The sequence below is a fragment of the Scheffersomyces stipitis genome, chromosome 6, assembly GCF_000209165.1.
Source record: "Scheffersomyces stipitis CBS 6054 chromosome 6, complete sequence".
NCBI classification, from domain to species: domain Eukaryota; kingdom Fungi; phylum Ascomycota; class Pichiomycetes; order Serinales; family Debaryomycetaceae; genus Scheffersomyces; species Scheffersomyces stipitis.
The window spans coordinates 1082624-1100992 of record NC_009046.1 but is presented as its reverse complement, the minus strand read 5'-3'; the positions used below and the strand labels follow the sequence as shown (position 1 = coordinate 1100992).

At 42.7% G+C, this 18369-nt stretch overlaps 6 protein-coding genes across 6 annotated transcripts; 3 read left to right on the top strand and 3 right to left on the bottom strand. All coding sequences in view use genetic code 12, as the record gives it.

Annotated features, from left to right (window-relative positions):
* Positions 1 to 1498: 1498 nt before the first annotated feature.
* Positions 1499 to 3248, bottom strand: PICST_32967 (predicted protein; the record flags this gene model as incomplete). The annotated part of the gene is made up of 2 exons (XM_001385527.1): positions 1499 to 2938; positions 3213 to 3248. 2 exons carry the CDS (start codon positions 3246 to 3248, stop codon positions 1499 to 1501), a joined length of 1476 nt encoding a protein of 491 aa, XP_001385564.2.
* Positions 3249 to 4516: 1268 nt separating this feature from the next.
* Positions 4517 to 6268, top strand: RBP4 (DNA-binding proteins Bright/BRCAA1/RBP1 and related proteins containing BRIGHT domain; the record flags this gene model as incomplete). Its single annotated transcript, XM_001385868.1, has 1 exon — positions 4517 to 6268. The coding sequence occupies one exon, from the start codon at positions 4517 to 4519 to the stop codon at positions 6266 to 6268; it is 1752 nt and encodes a 583-aa protein (XP_001385905.2).
* On the bottom strand, positions 6251 to 7300 carry PICST_84607 (anti-silencing protein 1). Its single transcript, XM_001385526.1, has one exon. It carries the CDS (start codon positions 7231 to 7233, stop codon positions 6424 to 6426), a length of 810 nt encoding a protein of 269 aa, XP_001385563.1. The 5' UTR covers positions 7234 to 7300; the 3' UTR covers positions 6251 to 6423.
* A 718-nt stretch (positions 7301 to 8018) lies between these two features.
* On the top strand, positions 8019 to 8594 carry PICST_7220 (predicted protein; the record flags this gene model as incomplete). The annotated part of the gene is made up of 2 exons (XM_001385867.1): positions 8019 to 8325; positions 8410 to 8594. Coding segments are annotated over 2 exons (492 nt in total), but the record flags the coding sequence as incomplete, so codon positions are not given.
* A 209-nt stretch (positions 8595 to 8803) lies between these two features.
* PICST_84674 (TOR binding protein) lies at positions 8804 to 12900 on the bottom strand. The gene is made up of 2 exons (XM_001385525.1): positions 12414 to 12900; positions 8804 to 12362 (listed from the first exon to the last, which is right to left on the bottom strand). Exons 1-2 carry the CDS (start codon positions 12839 to 12841, stop codon positions 8831 to 8833), a joined length of 3960 nt encoding a protein of 1319 aa, XP_001385562.2. The 5' UTR covers positions 12842 to 12900; the 3' UTR covers positions 8804 to 8830.
* A 2615-nt stretch (positions 12901 to 15515) lies between these two features.
* Positions 15516 to 17505, top strand: VHS2 (hypothetical beta-1,6-N-acetylglucosaminyltransferase). The gene has a single exon (XM_001385866.1). The coding sequence runs from the start codon at positions 15899 to 15901 to the stop codon at positions 17213 to 17215; it is 1317 nt and encodes a 438-aa protein (XP_001385903.2). The 5' UTR covers positions 15516 to 15898; the 3' UTR covers positions 17216 to 17505.
* The last annotated feature ends 864 nt before the right edge of the window (positions 17506 to 18369 follow it).

Here is an 18369-nt window from a genome sequence, read left to right as displayed (position 1 = left end):
GCAAAGAATGGTGCTGTTTGAGCTCATTTAAATCTAGAGAAAATAAACTATTTTGTTTCAATAAAATGGATAAGGACGACATCTAGATAGCATCTCTAGACTGTGTAAATGTGGATCCGTAAGCAATTGCAGATCAGTAAATTCTAAAACAGTGAGAAATGCTTGTCGCCCTCATCTCAACAATTCGATATTTTATGCTCCCGCAACTGATTGGGGAAATATCTGCAAGTCAATTGTAGCATTGTTTAAACAGGAGGCACAGAGTGACAAAACCATGTACGAGGTTAGATTTGGTGGGTGCTACGGCGCCGCTATCGGATCGGTAGATCTACCGGCTAGAAGACAATGGAAAAATTTTCGACTTCGATAAGTTGTTTGTCGGCAAATGGCCGCTTATATTTTTTAATTTCTGCAGCGTTTGGCATTTGATAATATATGATTTTTTGCGATCGAATACACGCCATGATATATTGCCTCACCTCAGTCGGAAACTGGTCGTCCGTTTTGACGATTGGTATTTCCTCGTAGGTGGTAGTCTTGTGCATTGCAGTGTCATAGCCCACAAGGAAGAGCTAAATATTTCCAACGGTCTGCGTGCTCATCGATTACCGAAACCTTTTTTCAAATCCAGATTTGCGCTTCCTAATCAAGAAGAGGCGGAAACAATACGAACATGCCCATTGTATTACTAATAGTTGAGGATCCAGCCTTCACAGCACCGACAGGCACGACTTATTATGCTACGTCTTCATTTTGAATTGGTCGATCCAGAAGCGGGGAGGGGAAAGCTGAGCAAACAACACAAGCATGGCCCCTTCAAGTATTTTTTCTCAGCCGTTGGGGGAAAACCAGAATATTCTCACTACACCTTCCATTGAAATCTTTAGTATACTCTAGAAAATTCCATCTTGCGTGTGCTCTGGTGTCTGTAGCCTGCTAAGCTAAACTCCTTGAGAGAAAAATACTAAGCTGCAAAATTTTGCAAAAGCTCTTTATTCTTTCACTCTTGAGGAGATGGGCGTAGCTCATCGGGCGCCAAAACAGGCTAGTATAGGAAGAGACAAAACGTCTGAGATCGGATGTGTATGCAGGGTAGATCCATTAGGATCATCTTGCATGGACAAGGGCCAGCCCACATTGTGAATGGCTCAAAAGGCTCGTATATCTCAGAGAAGAATGGGTGAGCGATTTAAGCTTCAGCTCGGTAGTTAAATGCAGAGAATATTTGGAATCCCGGTGAAGCTTCTCTTGTAAGGGTGCAGCCATACCTTCACTACAGCTTGTATTATTTTCATTCACTTATTTTTCACTTCGGTGTATGTTATCAGTCAATATATACATCGATATTATTTATGTACATTATAATAGTGTGTTTTGCTCTTTTGGTTGCTTCAATTTTTTATCGACAAATAATTTGCTAGCTATACGTAAAAAAAACCTTTATCAAAATATTACTCCAAAAAAATAAATGCTTTGCTTGCAAAAATTCCAAAATTGCTTAAGCTGCCCATTTTAACACTTCCAAGCTGGTGACGACGATGAAGATGGTGGTTGGCAAAGTCAACACGACATAACCCCAGAACAAGACCCCGGCCATTTCCTTCTGGTAGATACCGTTCAATTGCGAGATCTGCGACAACTGGATGGCAGGCGGAGAAATCGTCAAGATGAAGGCTACGATCAAAAAGATGGGATCGTCCAAAATAGAGATTTTGACAAACTTGACACACAATGTAATCACAGGCAACAAGATGAAAGAGGGCAAGATCATTCTCGATAACAACGAGCCAAAGACAATACGCTTGTAATGCTTCGAAGGAGGTGGAATATCCTGCGATGGGTACAAGTTGGATCCCAAGACGATCAAGATCAAAGGGATGGAAACAGAACCCAACTGACTGATAGAGTTGGTGATAGTATTACGTACGAACGAGTCCTTGTTGTTAAAGAACAAATTTTGCAAAAAAGGCACCGAAGCTACCAACACTGAAATCATCATTGCATAAAGTGGGGGGTTCATGAATGAAAGAAAAGAAGCTACAGGAGTCGAAGTTACGAAGCTGTACCACCAGTGACCGATTTTCGACCTCTTGGAGTACTCTGGAGCCTTAGCAGATGCCAATGCAGCCATGGCAGCTTCGGCTGCAGAGGGAGCTTCGGCATGCACTGAGTCTTCGTTTATGTAGAGCGAACCTGTAGAAGACAGACGGTCACCTGCAGATATCAAGCTACTGGTTTCGTCGGGGCCCAATTCTTCCTCATGATAATGCTGGATGACACCGTTCTTGGTGTAGTATGTGTTTAGTTCCTGATGGGACCTTTTCCTCAACAACTTGTTGAATCCCCATGACCACCTCAAGATCTGACCAAGCTGCTGGAAGATCAACAAGTAGAGAATACCTCTGGAGGCAACGCCGTCAGACGAGTCGTCGTCAATGTCTTCCCAGAGTAGGTCGGGTAACGTGTATGCTAGCGACATCGTCAACGACACTGGCAAAGAGTTGGAGTTACCAAACACGGCCATGGCAGTCACGAAGTCAGACTCTGGGTCATTGAGCTGCATGAATGAACTTACCACACGCGAGCAGAGGAAGGCGATCCCAGTGGATACGGCATAGAAGATAGGGATGATGATGATGTCGGCCATCTTCTGGAACGAAAGCGATGGCGCCAATTTGATGAATACTAAACATGGCGTGAAGAGATCGACGTTCAACTGCGAAATGACTTTCTGGCCGTTTGTGTTGAGAAGGCCCGACTTGGCGGCTACAAAACCAGCGAAGCAGATGATGACCACCTCGATGATGGCCTCAAACGTCAAGAAGGTGATGTCCTGAAAGGACAAGTCGGGATTTGCCGACGACACGTCGTTGCCGGTGGTTATGACATTGAGCTGCGATAGTATGTGGAAGAGCATCAAGTGCGTCTGGGAGAAGTGCTAGAGAAAAGTGTGGTTGGTGTAGCAGAAAAAGGGACAAAGGAGATGCGAACCAGACGTAGAAGTTTGTAGATGTAAATTGAGGGCTACTTGCAAGCTAGGGTGTACGCAAATAGACGAGCTACTGAATAGATAGGCGGAAAAGATAAAGTGTCGTGATGGATAACCGCCGTGGAAAAAAAAATAGCGTAGAAATTATAAGCAGATCAAGAAATGGTTATGTACTTATAGCGAGAGAAAAAACCCTTCGTTTCCAAACAAAAATAAAACTCACAGATGTGCCCAATGCGGTACAGAAGCAGTAAGTCATCTGGCGGAGAAGAAGTCTATTCAGACAGCCTGTTTCGTTATCGTGTCATTCTAACTTGTGTATTGTGGCGCGGAGAAGATAAAGACTTTAATTGCAGTGATAAATTGGCGCGCTGCTGATGAGATAAGCATACGAGCATAGCGAGACGATCCCAGATCACGCTCTGGAAGTGCTTCCAAATTTACAGACCCTCCTGCTACGGTCTTCCAGCTCGAAAGATGACTTTTTAGCCGCTGAGTCCATTGGCTCCCTCTGGCTTCTGTAGCCAACTACATCCTGAGCGCCCGAGCTTCACCACAAACACAGATTGGAAATCCATCCACGTGTGTGGTGCAATTTTTTTTTCTGTATTATTGCCATTGTATTTTTTAGCCCTTATCTATTAGATGAAGTGGGGTGGCTGAATTTCTGGTGGGCGGCAATTGAGTCCTTCATTCGACACGTGACATCCTCAGGAATCATCTAACCGACCGCAGCGCTGGAATGAATGATGGCTGCAATCGCTGTACGGATTCGCCCCATTGCGAAACAAGGTGGGCCAAGAGGAACGACGAGCATTCTGAAACGACAACGAGAATGTCCTTGGATCAGCAGAGAGAGCGTAGCACAATTGTGGTTTGCAGAGCACTTGGAGACTGATTCTCATTTGCGCGAGCGCATCTCACGCTAAAAATTCTTTCCAGCTGCAAAATTGGCAGGGCAACAAAATATTCTTTATTGGCTTCAGCAGCCCTCGTCCCTCGTCCATTGCCGCTCCAATTAGCAGAAATTGTGCCCAGTAACGTGGTTTGTCGGTTTAATTCGGCTTTTGAGCAGTTGATGTTCCTGTATGGCTAACTTTCCCGCTCTAGACTGCTTGGGCTCTTCTTTCTGTATACTTTGTAGGCTATACTCCGTGGTTCTGCGGAATGCCGTACCATTTAACTATTTAGCTCCGTATTCTGAACAAACTACTACCACTAAAAGTACTCACCGACAATTCAATCTTCCTCATATAGTATGCTACTATATACAATTATCTTGTAGCTGCCGCTTCCCTAACATTCCATTTCTTCAGCAGTCGTTTCTATGCTCACACTACTTCAAAGGTCGTTTCATTTTCTTGCACGTGATTACTCATGTGACTGCGGCCATAATTGTCTATATGCCATCTCAAAATTCAAGGCACAACATTTGTAAACAAAAATCACAACTTGATCCAAGAGTCTTCCTTTCTGAAGTATTAGTTTCCTATTCTGATTCCATTTACCTTGGATAGTACACATCTCATGGCGGCCCCCCACGGTGAAAGCCGTCCAGGCCTAGCCTCAATTCCGAATCTACAGCATCCCTCAAGTACGAATAATTCAGATCTCATTAGTATCACCAATTCTAATATCAATAGCACTAGCATTACGAGCAACAGCAACGACGGTAGCACCAGCAAAAAAGTACGGGCGTCATGGTACAATTCACGAGACAATAACAAAGGCAAAGACCAAGACAATAACGACAGTTCGTCAGACGAAGACGATGAAGATCACCACAACAAAACACCGAGTCCCAAACGAAGGTTTGATCTAGACCTAGTAGGAGCCTCTACACCACTTCATGTTTTGCAGGGAAGAGCAGCCAACGATTCAATTTCGTTTCTCTCCCCTATGAACAAGTTGAACAATCTTCACTTGGAGCTGGACGTCATAGAAGAGAGTTTTCAACTTCCAGAAGCTACCAAAGATTACTATACTGAGGATGAAGAAGATGAACACGAAGATGACTTTAGCCTCGGAGATAAGACTATAACGAATGATACAGATAGCGATATTGAGTTTCATGAGATTGACGGTATTGACAACGATCATCCTGGACTTGAGTCGTCTTCGTTTGCATCGCCTAAGTTCATATCTCATCGCAAACGTCTCCATATAGATTCGCCTTCTGATATGGTAATTACCCCCAATCACAGCGACTCGATGCGTGCTTCATCATTTCGAAACTCACATACACACGACTCAAACGACATGTCTATTTGTACAAATAGTTCATTGAAGTTGGGCTTCTCCAGCAGTGATTCCACGCCTTGTCCAACTCAACCGAAACGTAAAAAGCTCAAATTCAAGCGTTCCTCGGGAGAAAACGCACCTTCTGTCACGAAAACTTTACGAAACAAACCAATGCTTAATCTCTCGCACTCTGTGAAGACAACGGTTTCGGATATAGCTGCAAATGCTGTTCAACCACCGGTTTCTTCATTAGATGAAAGCGACGAATTCTCCAGCTCTCCGCCTCGAGTAGTCTTCACATCTTCAGCACCTGGCCAGAACAACAATTCTACGCCCATTTCACAGTCTACGCCTTCGAATTCACGAGCTTCTACTCCTCCCTGTTTATATCAAGAATTTGGAGAGTCTGTGAATGGTTACAAGTTCGTGAAACCAGTAGGAAAACCACAACAGTTCAGTTATGAGACGCCGGTCAACAACAACAGAACTACTACCGTAAACAAGTTGCGCGAATCGTATAATCGCCGAGAGTTTACACCTATGGAAGTACAAGTAGAGCAAGGTACGTATGAGATCATCGGTGAATTTCCTATGGCCTCTGCTGGAGTTATGGACGAGAGCGAGCCGGAAATACATATAGGAGATAAGCGTATAAACGATCCGTATCTCACAACTCCTCTGGCTACGGGTCTGGATTCAGTAAAAGACTATAGACCAAAAAGAGATTACAGGTCGGAGTACTTTAACCAGTTGCGACTCCCGTTGCCTCCTCCTAACTTCGATAACCAGGAGAGTTTGGCTAAAGAACAATTGCAAGTTTTAGTGAACGACAAAGAAAAAGTCCTTGAGTTTTTAAACTTGATTTCATTAGAAGGCGAAGATATAAAAGAACTCGTCAAAAACGAACGGATTAGATGGCATCCAGATCGATGGGCATCCCGATTTAAGAATAATCATGAAAGGGTTTTCTTTGATCGCGATATTGTCGGTAACGTTTGCCAGGTTATGAATTCAATAATTGAGGAATTATTTTCTTGATTCTATTAGGTGATAAATACATATACAATGGATATAATATACAAGGTTAGGTAGAGGGTAATTGCTGAAGTGCCAACTTCATTTAAAGCATCAATTAAACCAATCTTTGGTTAATTTAGCTCATAACTCAATTATAACTTCAGCCTAACATCGCCTTAGCTTTGGACCGCGTCTCGGGGGGTCTCGGCTCCATCATTGTCCTTTTCCAAGTCTTCTTCTTCGTCTTCTATGTCTTCCTCTAAATCTTCTTCCAAATCTTCTTCTTCATTTTCTCCTATATCTTCTTCTTCTTCAGGGTCATCTTTGGATTGTTTCGTCTTCTGCTTCTTCTTTGGCCTTTCTTCTGTTTCATTTTCATTCTCTTCTTCCTGTTCATCGTCGTCTTCTTCTTCCCCTTCTTCTTCCCCTTCTTCTTCCTCTTCCTCTTCTTCATCTTCGTCCTCATCTTCTTCGTCTACTTCCTGTTGTTCTGGTGGATATTCATTCGCATTGTCGTCTTCGTTGTCCCATACAATGTTAAATCTGGTGACTCTAGGCTTTTCGGCCAATATGTTTCTCACCACATGGTCTACTTGTACTTTGGCAGGAGGGTTTTCTCTTAACTCCTCGGAATCATACTCGTTATTCACGTAGTAACCCACTCTTACAAATTCTCTATCAGCATAGGAACAACTCAAGAGAATCACAGTGACAGAAACCAATTCGCTGGCAGGAATCAATTCCGGACTGGGAGGATCTGCCTGGAACAAAAACTTATTGATTCCAACAGGAACAGGCCCAACGAGGATGGAATCGAGCTCCTGGTCGTGATCAAGAGAACGAGACGAGCCCACATAGGTCAATTTCCACTCCAAGTCCTCTTTAAGTGGCTCGAGACATTCAAACGTGATTTCAAACTCATATGGATCGGAGAACTTGGCTGGGTTGTTGAGCACCTCAATTCCTAGTAATGAGACAATAGACATTGTGGTTGTATGGAGATGAACAGATGCTGACTTAATAAATAGGAATGGTTATTTTTGTTAGGTTCTCCTGTTGAAAAGTTGTGCTCAGATTTGTTTCAATATTTCAGTCTGGATGTTTCAATAAATTTCACTCCAGAGCAAGTCTCAAGTCTCAGACGCGTCAATCCTCAGTGTGAAATTATATAGAGACAGGCAATGTCTCCTTTTTCGGGACTCAGGCTGAAGAATTCTCTGCATCCACTTCATTTGTGAAGGCGTGTCGCGCGACATTTTTCTTACTACTCCAGCCTCATAATCGCAGCACAGATCGTCAAAAGAGTACCATACAAAACTCGAGATAGCCCTACAGAGTAATTTTTCGAGTTTCTTTCCTCTTCACTTCCAAAAGGCATTTTGCCCAAGTTCAAAAAATCCCGTCCAATCAACATCAAAAAAGTGCAATGTCGGATATACCGGTCAAGACAGATACCGAGGAAACTGTGTCTGTCGACTCCAACATCGCAGAATCTGGTGAAAATTCTACAAGTTCTATAGGTAAAGCGCCTGAAGACCATCAGAAAGATGAAGGTCTTGAAACCGAAATACAGACTCAGCAAACGTCCGTGGACGAAGAAGTAGACCCAGGCAAAGTAAAGCAAGAAGCAGATCGAGCTGAGGACCAACTGGACGACATAGACGAAGAAGTGGATGACATCGACGACGTAGAAACAGCATTGGGAGCAGAAAATGGTGCTGCTGAGAGTGCTGTCAATGCCATAGGATCCACAGCAATTACATCTCATTCATCCAGTTCTAAGGATTACCACAAGATCTACGAAAAGTATCATGACAAGTTCAAAAAAGTCTATGCACAAAGTATCCGGCTCTTTGAGTCGGAAAAATCACAGCGACAGACTCTCGCCTACTACCAGCGGAAAAACCAGGCTCTTTTGCGAGTATTAGAAGAATTTGAAACTGCCAATGGATACAAGGAAGAACCCGATTCTGTGGAGCAGATCTTCGCTGGCGGTGATCGCTCGAGATTGGAAAAAATCGTCCAACAGGCTCCACATCTCGCTTCGTCATTAGGACCAATTTTTCAGCTCATAGCTGGTGAAGAACAAGATGTAGATGACGAGGACGTGGACGTCGATGAAGATGAACCAAAAAATTCTAAACACATCGTAGAAACCCCAGAAAACCTGATTCTGGTCCAAAAACGCCACTACATCAACTTGTACATTAACGAAACCGTTCCCGACTTGATCAATGATGACTTGATCAGTATAGAAACAAATCCCCAGGACCCAGAAAGCTGGACCCGTCGTCATTATCCAAACTTGACCACGTCCAAGTTCAAGCCAGTGCATTTCCCTGCTAATGGGTTAATTAGCGAATACATAGGTAATACGTTCCCCATAGAATTTGGTGATGGTGAGTCCCTGGTGGCAGTTACTACAGCTGCTTCTTCTAATGGCTCCTCAGGAAAGAAAAAGAGGAAGAGTGTTGATGATTCGACTTCTACTTCAAAAAGAAAGAAATGATGATGCTGATGTACAATAATAAATATATGCAACTTTGGCTAACGTAACTCATATCCCGTGTAATTTCAACTGTTCTATACCTTTATGGAGTTCTTGCGCTCCTTCTTGATAAGATTTTCAAATACCCTCGTATCCAAGAACAAGTCAAAGATGAACTTTCGCTTGTGGTATCTGAAGTTACCTTTATCGATAGTCTTGATCACTTCGAGAAAAAGAGGTAACTCCTCAAAGACCTCAGGAGTGTTGCGTTTCATCTTCAACAACTCCTTAACAGCCTTTCTCTCGATCTTGCTTAATACCGAATTCAAGTGCTGAATGAGGTTTATCACTCTGTCCCGAATTTTTGTTTCAACCAGCGTACTTTCCTCTTCTGAACCAGCAGAGGCTGGAACCCCAGTAACTGATAGAGTACCATCAGGTTGGGCAGACGATATATCTTCACCCCCATTGGCTTTCCCGTTATCTTCGTCATCGTCATCATCCCACATAATAGATGTAACAGCTCCTCCACTAAACAAGGAGTAGTACTTCACATCACGATAAGGGTTGGCTAGACCAATATTAAATATTTGAGACACACCAAGCTTGGGATATGTCAAACACTTACTATTAGAATACTGGTCTAAAACACTGACCCAATTTGATTCATCCAAAATCTCAATTCCTTCAATTGTGGTTGCAACCATTCCCAATACATAAAAACAAGCGCCTCGGATATTCCAAATGGGACAATTATCAAAGAGCTCTAAAATTATGGCAATCACTGATTTCTCCAAGTTAATATTGTACATCGGGTCTAATAACTGAATTCCGTATTGTCCCGAAGCAATGTTGCCTATAATCCACAAGTTTTGCTTCAATCTATTGAGAATAGAGGTTAGTTTTTCATCAGGTGAATCAACATCAATAAATTCGCCGTCGTGAAGTAATTTGTCTGAAACGGTTTCAACTTCATTAATCAAATTCTCCAAATATGTTTTCTGTTTCATATGCGCAAAGTAGTTGAGACCCTCTTCTGTCGATAGAAGGTATTTAAAAAAGTTAAAAATGTACAAGTGATCGTTAGTTGGACTTGAAGTTGTCGTTGTCGGAAAAAAGCTTGCCAGAATGAGTTTTTCAATTCTATTAAGGTAGGACAAGTCATTCATGTTTGACCATTTGTCAAATTCCTCCTCTATGAATCCAGAGTCTTCTAGGAACCTAAAACCGCTTGGAATATTAAGGAAATTAATAAGCAAATTGCGACCTTTAATTGTTCGGGAAAGAATCTGAATCGATGGATGTAAGTCTATCAAATAATTCAAATTCTTGCACTTGTTGGTAGAATAATGGTCACTCAATATATCGATGGACTTGCTGACTATCTCGGGCAGTGGATCGTATAGATTATTGACTAGTAATCGTATCACAAATAGCTCGCATTCCTTAATAATTATCAAACGAGGTAATAAGTGACGAAGTAGATAGCTTCTTAGCTTAAAGTTCGAAACTTTGAAACATTGCAGAAGTAGAATCCTAAACTGGTTATCACCTGTGAAATCCACATATTTGAACAATGTCAAGAGTAATGAATTTGTGGACTCTGAAAAACTACTTCCTTCAATTATGTTAAGAAATAGATTATAGAACTGCCACTGCTCCAAAATCTTGAGTCCCGCAGGATAGGAACTGAACACACCTATAAATCTCAAGTAACCGATACTTGCAGTGGAATCTAATCGCCTTCGCGATAAGACAGCGTCGTTTGTAGAAATCCCGCTATACTTGTCTACTTGTGCAAATATTTCCGACAATTGTGGAAGAAGCTTACTTGTAGAAAGATACCTTGTTCCATTCTCAAGAGAAAGAAACAACTCTAGCAATTGGCACCCTATGTTAATATACCTTTGTGAATTGCTTTTGGTTATTGCTATGTTACAGAACCTGAATTTGAAAGGTCGATAGAACGACATAAGTCTTTTGAAGAACTTCGGATTTTTCTCCAACACTTCGTCAAACCTTTTGGGGTTCGTTAGAGGTCCCTGAATTAAAGTCAATAGCAATTGCCAGTTCCAATCTTCAAATTCTTTTATGGTAAGAATCTTGGTATTGTTGATCATCATTTTAAACTCGTTATCGTCTATGTTGTACTTGGACTGAATATTTATGTTCTTGAGGTATGATTTCAAATTTGCATTGTAGTCTTCAGTGGCCTTGAACTTTTGTCTGGTAACCTTTTCGATCTCGAATGAAGAAAACAGGGACAAGTTAGTCAATGCTAGATTGGTTTGTACTAGTTCGGGCGGCAAAATATTATTGGCCATGGAATATAAATGTGTTATCAAGCCAGTAGCTTTTTTGGTGTTGGACTCATTCAAATTTTGCTCAACAATGTCTATAAGATATGTGAAAATGTCGTTCTTTATCAATATTAGAGCAAGTAGCCCCTGGTAGTGAGTGATAATGTTGTAGGCGAACTCGTTTTCTATGGCATCTAGCTGCTGGTATTGAAACCCATATTTTTCGTTGTCGGTGTAGGAGTTGTACTTTCTAATAATTTCACCTATTGGAGAGCTTGCCAACCAGGGCAAACTCTTTAGTCTTAGTATGTCTTGTAAAATGTCCATAATGTAATCACGAACTCTTATGTTTCTCTTCTTCAAGTTTGAAATCAAATTCTTGAGTGACTTGAAATTGCACACAGAAAATGCAATCAAACCGTTGAAGTTTTTAAGTAGTGAGGCTATTAAAAATGAAACTTTCTGAAGCTTCAAGTTGTTAATCCTTTTTTTGGAACTTGTGCTAGAATCACCTACTTCATCTGTAATATTGGAAAAGACCGCTATCAAGGAGTTCAAATCGTAGCCATTCCGCAAGAACTTTCGAGAGTTGGGCAAGTCTAGAATATTGAGAATTACCAATGAACAGCTCGAGGCCATTTCAAAAGAACCATCTATGATGATATTGATGAAAACCTTGAATCCACCACTGTGAAATACCAACTCAGGATTAAGCAACGCTATCTCGCAAATTGTTTCTACGCAGATATTCTTAAAAGGTTCAGGTATCGCATCATGGGAACTATATTGTTCCATATCCAACTTCATGGGGCCAACATTCAACTCATTTTCGTCGTAAATATGTTCGTTACTGCTCTCTATCAAGCTTATCAACGACTTTATCACACCAATTGAAAGGTTGTCGGTTCCATTTTCTATATTGAGAAACTCTCGAACCAACTTCAAAGCTTGCTCTTTTTCGCCAATAGTAGATCTAGTAGTCGACATAGTCGCAATGATGAAAATCAAGATCTTAGATTGGACTATAATCATCAAAGTCTCATAGCTGGAAATTACATGCCTCAAGATACGATACCCTGTGCTGCGAACTTCAGATACATTGTGGCAGAACATGAACTGTATCTTGTTGATGAAATTCTTGAGCAAAATATCGTTTTTCAAAGCAGGATATTGCTGGAGCAAAAGTACCAAGTCATTGCCTTTCGCTACAATATAGTACTCGTCCTTATCTTTGAACAGCCCCAAATTTGACAATAAATCGCTGAAGAGCCAGGTGGGACTCTCAGTGTTGTCGTTTCCATTGCTCTGGGCTGATTGTCCAGTTGATCTACGTATAAATTGAGGAGAAAATGGTTCTTTAGTGGGCGATTTATTGTACTCTATAGCAGAAGTCGTAGCACTCCGAATTCTCAGCGAATCAGGAGTGGCATCCTTAGCGATCCCGGAGTTGAAACTTACCCGTTCGTCCGCACTTTGAGCACTTGTTCTGGAAAGAGTTCGCCTATGGTGTCTATGATGGTGATTTTGAATCTGGCTCTGGCTCAGCTGCTCGTCTTCTCCTTCCGAATCTACAATCCCACTCTGGTAAAACTTGATACTCTCGATAGGAGGTATACTCATCGAGTCTAAGGTCGATGCTCGCTGTCTGCGCAACTCGTCAAAATCAGCTGCTGAGAGTGGATATTCGGTCCCGTTTACCTGGACATTCTGTACCTGTTGAGCCTGTAGTTGTTGGTGAGTCTGTTTCAGTTTGACAAGAACCGCATTTAAGCCCTCGAGATTCGAGGACGATTTGGTCGTTTTCATGGGCTCATCTACTTGTGCTACAGTATGTCTGTAATTGAAGTCTTTTGGCTTGTTTTTAGCGTGAAATCGCGGTAGTTTATTGAAATGATTGAAAAGTATTCGGCCTATTTCAAAACTAGAAATATATAATGATGTCAGAATGCATAGTGCGCTGCGCTACCAGTTGGAATCTTAGGGCTAATGATTTTGCAATCGATGGCAAAGGGATAGTCTGGCAAGTAGCTCTCCGGCTCACGAGTTATATGGCTTCTTTAGGTGTTTGCTGTATCTGAAATTGTGCGTGGAAAGCAATTGTGCTCTCTGAATATTAAGTAGACTTTTAAGAGACAACCAGGTATAGTTGCGACCGCTGCAACTTATAATTGATAATTGTAAAATATTATGAATGTTAATATGAATGTTAATTAAATCAGAGACATTTCAGAATCTACGGAACTCAATAATTACGACGGAGATAAACGTGTAATGATGTAGAAATATTTATTCAAGCTTTTCGTGGTTTTACTAATCCTTCAATATTGACTGTACGGATTTCATAATTTAATAATGTACAATATTCGCTAAAGTGGGCGAATAATTCGGTCGACAAAATATTCTCGAGAAATCATACTACCATCAGGATACCATCAGGATCTGTAATTAGTCCAGGCTTTGAGGGGCAAATTGTACATATTGTACTTTATGGCTAAACTATGAGATGTAATTTATGGGAAATAAGTTGCAAAAATACCGGAAAAACTGGTAAAAGTCATTGTTCTGACTTTGTAGCATGACGTACAAAGAGATATTTACCAGGTGTCAGAGATTCGAGCGTTTCGGTTATAATTAGAAGGTACAGAGTACTATTTTTAATAATTCTGCGTCTTCGTATTGCTTCCTAAGTTTCACCTTGGTCACAGATCCTGTCACTGTCGAGTGATGATCACTTTGGGGCTCAGCCTGGTGCAACGGCTAAGAAAATGTAGAGGAGGCAAAAACAAATACGGCATTCTTTCAGCTGGTAAGCCCAACCGACTTGTCTAGATGTAAAAGAAATTGTCAGAGAATTTCTTAGAATATGGGGGTTGTTGAAAGACGTGATGGAAAATGCAATTGTAGAGCTTTGTCTCGGTGGTGGTATGACCAGAGGCTGCGAATTCCACGGCTACCGCAAGCTCACAAAAATTTTTGAAACTGCTAACCAATATGCGGAGTGCATCCGCCGGCCACAGGCTGCAAACTTGCTGGCTTCTAGCAGAATAGATAACTAAACGTAGAACTTTTAGCCATCTTTTGCCCCAAAATCGTGCTAAGTATGCGGACTTGCCTGCGACATCTCCTCCAGCTGAGACAGGAAAGACAAGCCAGATAGGGCAATTTGTCACCTGCGACATACCTGCACACAACCTGAAACAAACCCGCCAGTGGGGCTAATGTCGTCATCGAACGCACCAACAAATTGTGGGCTGGCGACATTGTGGAGGCCAGTGTGGAGAGTGCTGATTAGACATGGCCGCCATGGAGAGACATATTCAATCTAGAGCTCAGGCACTAATGTGAGCTAAGTGTGAGCACGACCTGAACGGCCAGTGGACTCAATGGTCGTCACGTGCTGTCACCGACAAAAATATCCCACACTCATTTGACACCCAAAAGTGCAGAAACTCGATCCGCCAAAGTGATCATTCATTATCTTATCTGGGTTTACTCCTAAATTGACAGTGCGGGAGTGCACACAGGCCGCAGGTCCAAATGTCGCAGACAGAGGTCGTGCCTGAACCGATGGCTACGGCAACAAATCTCAGTTGGGGCATTTGGCAAGTGAAGCTGGACTCGGCCAGAGGAGGTGGGGGTCTGGACTGCGAAATTGCCCGAAGTCGAACGGACAATTGGCTGTTTTATTCTTGGTTTTATTCTTGGATTGTGGGAGCAGCCTCTGGCCACACACCAGAACCGATTGGGAAAGGCAGCCGAACAAACCCCGTCCGTGGCGCGGTCAAGTCATTTTTTGGCTCGCTTTTGGAAGCCCTTGGCAGGTCGCAACCGCTAGGAAGCCCGACTACAGAAGGCTCTTAGATAAAGTGGAGGATTCTGCGACATGTTTCGGATGAAATTCTGAGACGGGAAATGTCGCGCAGGCGATATGTACCATGTACACGGAACTTTTGTTTATGTGCCTAAGTGCTTATGTATGTGTTTGCTATTTATGTACATTTATGTATGTACATCTAAGTATGGGGAGACAGAAAAGGGGAGTGAAATTGAGGAGGCATAGCAGAATTGCTAGACAGACAAGTCTGCCAGATCACACGCAAAAGAGCGAAGCCGGGTGCGATGGGGACTGTAGACTGTCCCCGGTAGCCTGGGTAAGTATAGTCGGATGTGGTGATTTTCGGCTGTCGTGATCACTTCTGGTGGTCAGGACGTTTGCTGAGTCAGGACTGGTGTCAGCAATGTCGCGCATGTCGCCCCCCTCAAGGCGCACTTGCAGGTTTGCATTTACCTTTTAGCTTTTCTTTTGCTGCGTCTTTTTTTATCTCACAACAATATCGCAATTTAGCCGCCCACGACCGGTGTGCCCGCACCGCACGGATGTGTTTGTGAGGAAAATCTCCATGAACTCCAACTTTTATATATCGCAGTAATCGGCAGTGTAGTTAAATTTGGGTCATTATTTGTTTTCTGACTTTGATCGTCTTTTCTAGTTGGTTTCATTGCTAACGAATTCCTGGTCATCTTGCCTCTGTCCCTGCTGCTGCAACTGCTGTGTCTGCCTCTCGTACACCTGCTGCACTCTGCGCCTATAAATACTGTCAATCTGTCTGATAATAATCTGGCTCTGGATTTTGTTTGTCTGATACTGTGAAAATTGTCAGAAACTGATTCCAACTCATCTCAAGCCGCCAACAGCGATATATGAACTGCGAGAAATAGCACTCCATTTCGTTCCCGTCATCTGCCCCTGCCACCAATAGCTTCTTTCGTCTCGTCGTTGTCGCTGTCTCTGCCTTTGTCGTTTCTGTCCGATTGTCGTACTCACCTTTACCGTGTTCGACGTAATTTCCATCACCGCTTAAAATGGCCTCTTCCACCTCCACAACTACCCAACCGAAGAAACGCTTGCTGCTCTTCTCGTTCCACTCATCCTCGTCCTCCGAGTCCAAAGATAATGTCGCCGCCGACTCCGTAGCTCCAGACAGCAAGCTGGTAGCTTCCGTTGACGACACGATCTCTGGCAAACAGGCTGGTTCCGGCTCTTTGGCCGCAGTTCCTGTGCACGGTCACGAACATGAAGATCACGTGCACTTCAACCATGAATTGCCAGCTGGATTAGTAGACAATCCGGAATGCCAGATCTTCGAGCGGTCGGTCCAGGAGAGCTGTATATTCGAGCCTGTGTTGTTGAACAGACAACACAGCAACTCTATAGTATCGAGCACATCCTCGGCTGGAAAGGGCCCAAGCTCAAGATCCAGATCACACACCCACAACTCCATCACTACATTTAAACCCGAGGACTACATTCCTCCTGCGTTGGATGCTACAACTTCTTTACTCAACGACAAGGATGCCAATTTGGATGACGTCGAGATGATCTATTCGAATCGTCGGAACTCTTCTGTAATTGGCTTGAATATGGCCTTGGGTAGACCAATTTCACCATCTCGGAAAAACTCGGTCTATTCCATGCATAACCAGTCTCACATGGCGTCCCCCATGCTTAGTGTTAACACTGAGCCTCTGGCGCACATCACGCAAATTCACTCTCCAGTTAGTCCGACCAAGTTGAGCACCTCCAAGTCTTCGTTAAGTTTTTATAGCTTTGCTGACATGATCAATGCCGACGAGTTTGCCAGAAGACCCTCTTTCAAGTCGTCATACAGCCAGGGAATAATACCTACCAGCAACACGTACAATTCGGTTCCCCCTACCTTTAATAGAAACCCTTCATTTGCCAAGCATAGAAACCCATCCACTTCGTCTCAGTTGTCATCGCAGTTGTCCTCCAAGGATAAGGTATTGAAACGTATAGGCAGCAAGAAAGCTGGTAGTTCGTCGACCGCTAATAACTTGAACAAATTCTTGATTTCGCCTGAGTCGTCGGATTCCGAAGATCCAGAGCGCGATACGGAACATGACCGTGACTACACCAGCCTGAAGCCAATCAAGTCCGTTTCCAAGCTGCCTACAACCACGTCGCCCCACAACGGGCCAGTGTCGCATGTGCCACAGACCGGTGCCAATAGAAAATCTGTGAGCTCTGCCAGTTCACTGACCAGTGGGTTTATACCTCCTCTTGCTTCCACTGCTGTATTTAATGATAACGAAAGTCTAATCTCCACCTCCATCGGGGACTGTCTCAGACAGACCACGACGGAAATTAATGGCCAATAATCGGAGGCTGCACCATTCTGATACTTTACTTCGTCCATGTGACATGCTCTTTGTAGAAAGAGATTTTTTTCAGGGTTATTTCCAGTTGTACCCGTAGATGTACTATTTTGTTGTTGCATGATTTATTCACAAAAGAAACCGGAGAATTACAGTTGCAAAAGGGAGGCTGTTTGTAACGACTAAAATTGATACGATTTTCGTGGCAGATGCCCCAAAACGTGTGTTTTATTAACTATCTTTCTGACATTAGATTATATAACAAGTGTATACTAAAACAAAACTATGTTGACAAACTACGAGAGGATTAGAGCGATAAGAGAACACTATTTGAGGCTGACTTCATAGTTACGATCTGTTCATGTCGGCAGTTCCGTATCTTGTATGCTACTGAGAAACGAAATGAAGAAGAGATTTGAAGCTCTACCAGAAGCTGTACAAGAAACTGGACTCTGCTACAGAAGTCAGAGAAAAATCTCCATGGACAGATCAGACAAATACTCCACCTCAGAACAATTGAAGACTCTCTAAAATACCCAATCAGAGAAATCTCTAGAATAGTTAAATTCCACTCTCAGTGCTACTGAGGAACAATAGAAGAGGCACAGGATTCTACAGCCTCATCTACACTTGACTACAGGCAGAGAATAGGAGAAGCCGATAAGCCTGAAAGGCGTACAGTGAAACGAAATCGAAATGTCGTTTTCTCCAGTTTCCCCAATTGGCTCAATACCCCCCGTTAGGGATCAGCCCAATCGACTTAACTGGTGACAGTGAGTTATTTTTACTTGATATTAAAACTATTTTATTAATTTATTATTATCAGTCCAGCATTTGTTGGCTAGCACAATTTTTCACTCCTTAAAAAGAACTTTCTCTGGTTCCACTCAAGAAGTAAGACAATTCTTAGCTTTTTTGGCACAACACAATTCTCTCACAAGAGGAGATCTTCTCCTCCAGCTAGATGTGGTACTTAATCTGATTTTTTTGGGAATCTTATCGCGAGTTCCCTGTTGAAACAGAGCCGTCCAACGGGTTTAACTCTCACCGGTGGTATCATTTCCAATCTCTAAAAGTCTCTAAATATCTCTAATTATCTCTAACAATTTCTAACAATTTGTAACATAAATTGGATTCCTACGGCCGAGCCTCAATTG